The sequence below is a fragment of the Cajanus cajan genome, chromosome 5 (assembly GCF_000230855.2).
Source record: "Cajanus cajan strain Asha chromosome 5, NIPB_CcT2T_4, whole genome shotgun sequence".
Classification (NCBI taxonomy): Eukaryota; Viridiplantae; Streptophyta; class Magnoliopsida; order Fabales; family Fabaceae; genus Cajanus; species Cajanus cajan.
Window position 1 is genome coordinate 2,297,216 of NC_138521.1, and position 2,978 is coordinate 2,300,193.

At 30.4% G+C, this 2,978-nt stretch overlaps 1 protein-coding gene across 1 annotated transcript; it reads right to left on the reverse strand.

The window, feature by feature from the left end:
* Positions 1–1,057: 1,057 nt before the first annotated feature.
* LOC109809262 (MAPK kinase substrate protein At1g80180) lies at positions 1,058–1,342 on the reverse strand. The gene has a single exon (XM_029273700.2). The coding sequence runs from the start codon at positions 1,340–1,342 to the stop codon at positions 1,058–1,060; it is 285 nt and encodes a 94-aa protein (XP_029129533.2).
* Positions 1,343–2,978: the final 1,636 nt, after the last annotated feature.

Here is a 2,978-nt window from a genome sequence, read left to right on the forward strand (position 1 = left end):
CCACCGACGCCGAATGGTTAAATTAGAATTCGGGTTAGATTCTCCATTTTCTCTACCAAAATATCGACTTTATATTTTGACCAAAAGTTTAATTAGTTTAAATAGAGGAAAAAGAATAACACTATTTGGAATTTATTTGAATACAAATAATTGCATAAGATCTAAAACTTCAGAATGTTTTATTATTATTATTTATATATATATATATATATAAATAAATGCTTTTTAATAATTATTATATAAAATTAATGACAAAGAAACATAAAGAATGTAAAAAATTAATAAGAAAACAGGGGGAGCAGAGTGCATAAAGATTTTCCCTGGCATGCATAGACATAGTGATTGAATTCCCAAAACCAACAGAATAAATAGATGCTAGCACTAATTACTTTGTGATGGGTATAGCCAAAAAGGTCCATTTAATCCCTGTTACAGCAACACCCATTATTTTTCCAAAAAGTGTCAGAATTAGTCATGCCAACCATTTTTAAATAAATAATAATAATAATAATAATTGGTCTTTTGCCGACGATAAAGGAAGGAAACAAGCACATGAAATTTGACCTTACACGTCTTCCCTTGTGCTTGAAGCTGATCCCAATAAACAAAACAACAACTCAGAGGATAGAGATGATTTGGAACACACATGGTTTGAATTAAATTTCCTCATAATTATCATATTTTGTGGCGTACTAAATCACTTTGACATATTGCACCCATCCCAAATTTGTGCAAGCACAATCATGTGAAAGATGTTATTGAAAGATTTACATTGTACATAGATCAAAATTCTTGGTCGACCCAACAAATATACACATAATTCAGAAACCAGCATCTCTTCTTCCACGATACAATTGAAAACAAACTAAAATTATAAGACGGTAACATATTGATCTAGCTTAATCAGAAATTTAAAATTGGAGTCTAGAGCGGAAATCATAACAATACTTACTCCAACATGATTATCTCTATTAAAAGATCCACTTGTTATAAAAAGCTACAATTGACCATTTGAGGCACATAGATATATAAGCGGAAACGGTGGTGGAAGAGCTAGCTACCTGGTTCGATGCTTAAGGGGCTTGGCGGGTGATTTTGCAAAGGCGGTGCAGCAGCCGCAAGCGGAGAGCTTGGGGGAGGGAGGGTCGATCGCCGGCGAGACTTTTCCGGTGCGGTAGGCGGAGTTGGAGCGGGTTCTGGGGAGGGTGGGGGGTGGTGGTGTTCTGGTGTTAAGGTCGTTACCCTTTTGGTCTAATTCCTCTGATATTAACTTGTCGTCCCAAACAAGCCCTGATGAACCTTGTCTCCTGAAAGACACCGCGGATCTTTGCAGACCAGCCATGACTTCTCTCTCTCTCTCTCTGGTTATGTCTTATGTGGATCTTTCTAGCTACGTTCGAACCTATTTATATGACTCTGTTTGTTGTTTCTACGTGTGTAACTCGCTCACAAAATTTATATTTATATAATCACCATGACGGTACACAGGAATTAAAAATGGAATGGAACATATTGACTGTGAAGAAATTTTCAAGTTTCTGTCTTCTTTTTCTCAAATTTTATAACGATATGACATGTAATTTCACTGATATCACATGCCATTATATTATTATTATTATTATTATTATTATTATTAAATAATTATTACGTAATAAAAGACTAAATAACATGTATCAGAATTAAAATTTATAATATAATTATTAACTACTATCAAATATATACATACTATATATATATAATATAATATCAATTGTAAAATAAATTAAAGTATTAGTTGGTATCTATACAATAAATAATTATCAATAAAAATATCTAGCTATCTTCGGTGTGACTAGTTTTCAACTATGTAAGTCATCTCGTTAATTATGTTTACTCTCATATGAAATATAATCATCGTAGTTTCAACTACAAGTAAAACACATGATAAGCTTGTAAAAAAAATTCAATGTAACAACTTATGAAAACATCATCATATTAAAACATTTAAACTTATAATTGGATACCATTATCATTATAACAACTTAAGTCTCATAGTATGTTTATCATATCAACATATATACATATACATCATTTAATGCATCTTATGAAGATTTTCTACATCTTATGGTGAACAGTTTAAATTGTTTGACCCTATCGAATCATAATGACTAATATAATAACAGAAACAATGATTAACATAAGCTGGATTGATTTCTCGAGTTTCACCACTTAAACAAGGAAGTATGCTACTATGTTAAGATAAAATAGTTTGGGTATGGGTCTATCACGACATTAGCCTACAACATTAAGCCACCTATGGGTTTACTTCACCGCTACCTTATAAATACTGCAACCCTTCGATATTAGGTTAGAGACTAAGTCTATGATCTGGTACTGTACTTGATTGGTCGTTTTATACATATGTGCCTCGACCTTGTCCACATACGGATACCACATAGAACCTAGAAGAGACAATTGAAAACAACGCCCTTTCAGATGTCAACTTGCTTATTGAAGAGTTAAAAGCAACGTATATCCATATAATGAGATATTAAGTTCAAAAACATTTTTAACTCTTTTCTAATTTCTATGTATCGTAGCTAAGATATGTATCTAATCCACACAGCTATGGCTTATCAACTTAACTTTATCAACTTTCAACATTCAACTTATTAGCTTTAAAAACATACAACTTACACTGTAACACCCCAATTTTTATAGATTATATTAATAATATGTTAGTATTTATTTTAATGTATTTATTAAAAGTATTTTTAATATTATTTAGTTATTTTATATGATTTTTATTTTTTATATATAAAACATATGTTATTTTTACTAAAAGGAGAAGTATATTTTATATTATTTATCTATTTTATGTGAGCTCTATTTTAATATAAAGCATGATTTTTAATTAATATTTGATTATTTGATATGAGACAAGTTTTTATGAAATGTATTTTATTAAAGTTAAGTACATGTTATTTTAATTAAAAAGG

What these genes read in the sequence shown, in the direction of transcription:
- LOC109809262 (XM_029273700.2), bottom strand. Translation starts at nt 1,342, where the DNA reads ATGGCTGGTCTGCAAAGATCCGCGGTGTCTTTCAGGAGACAAGGTTCA.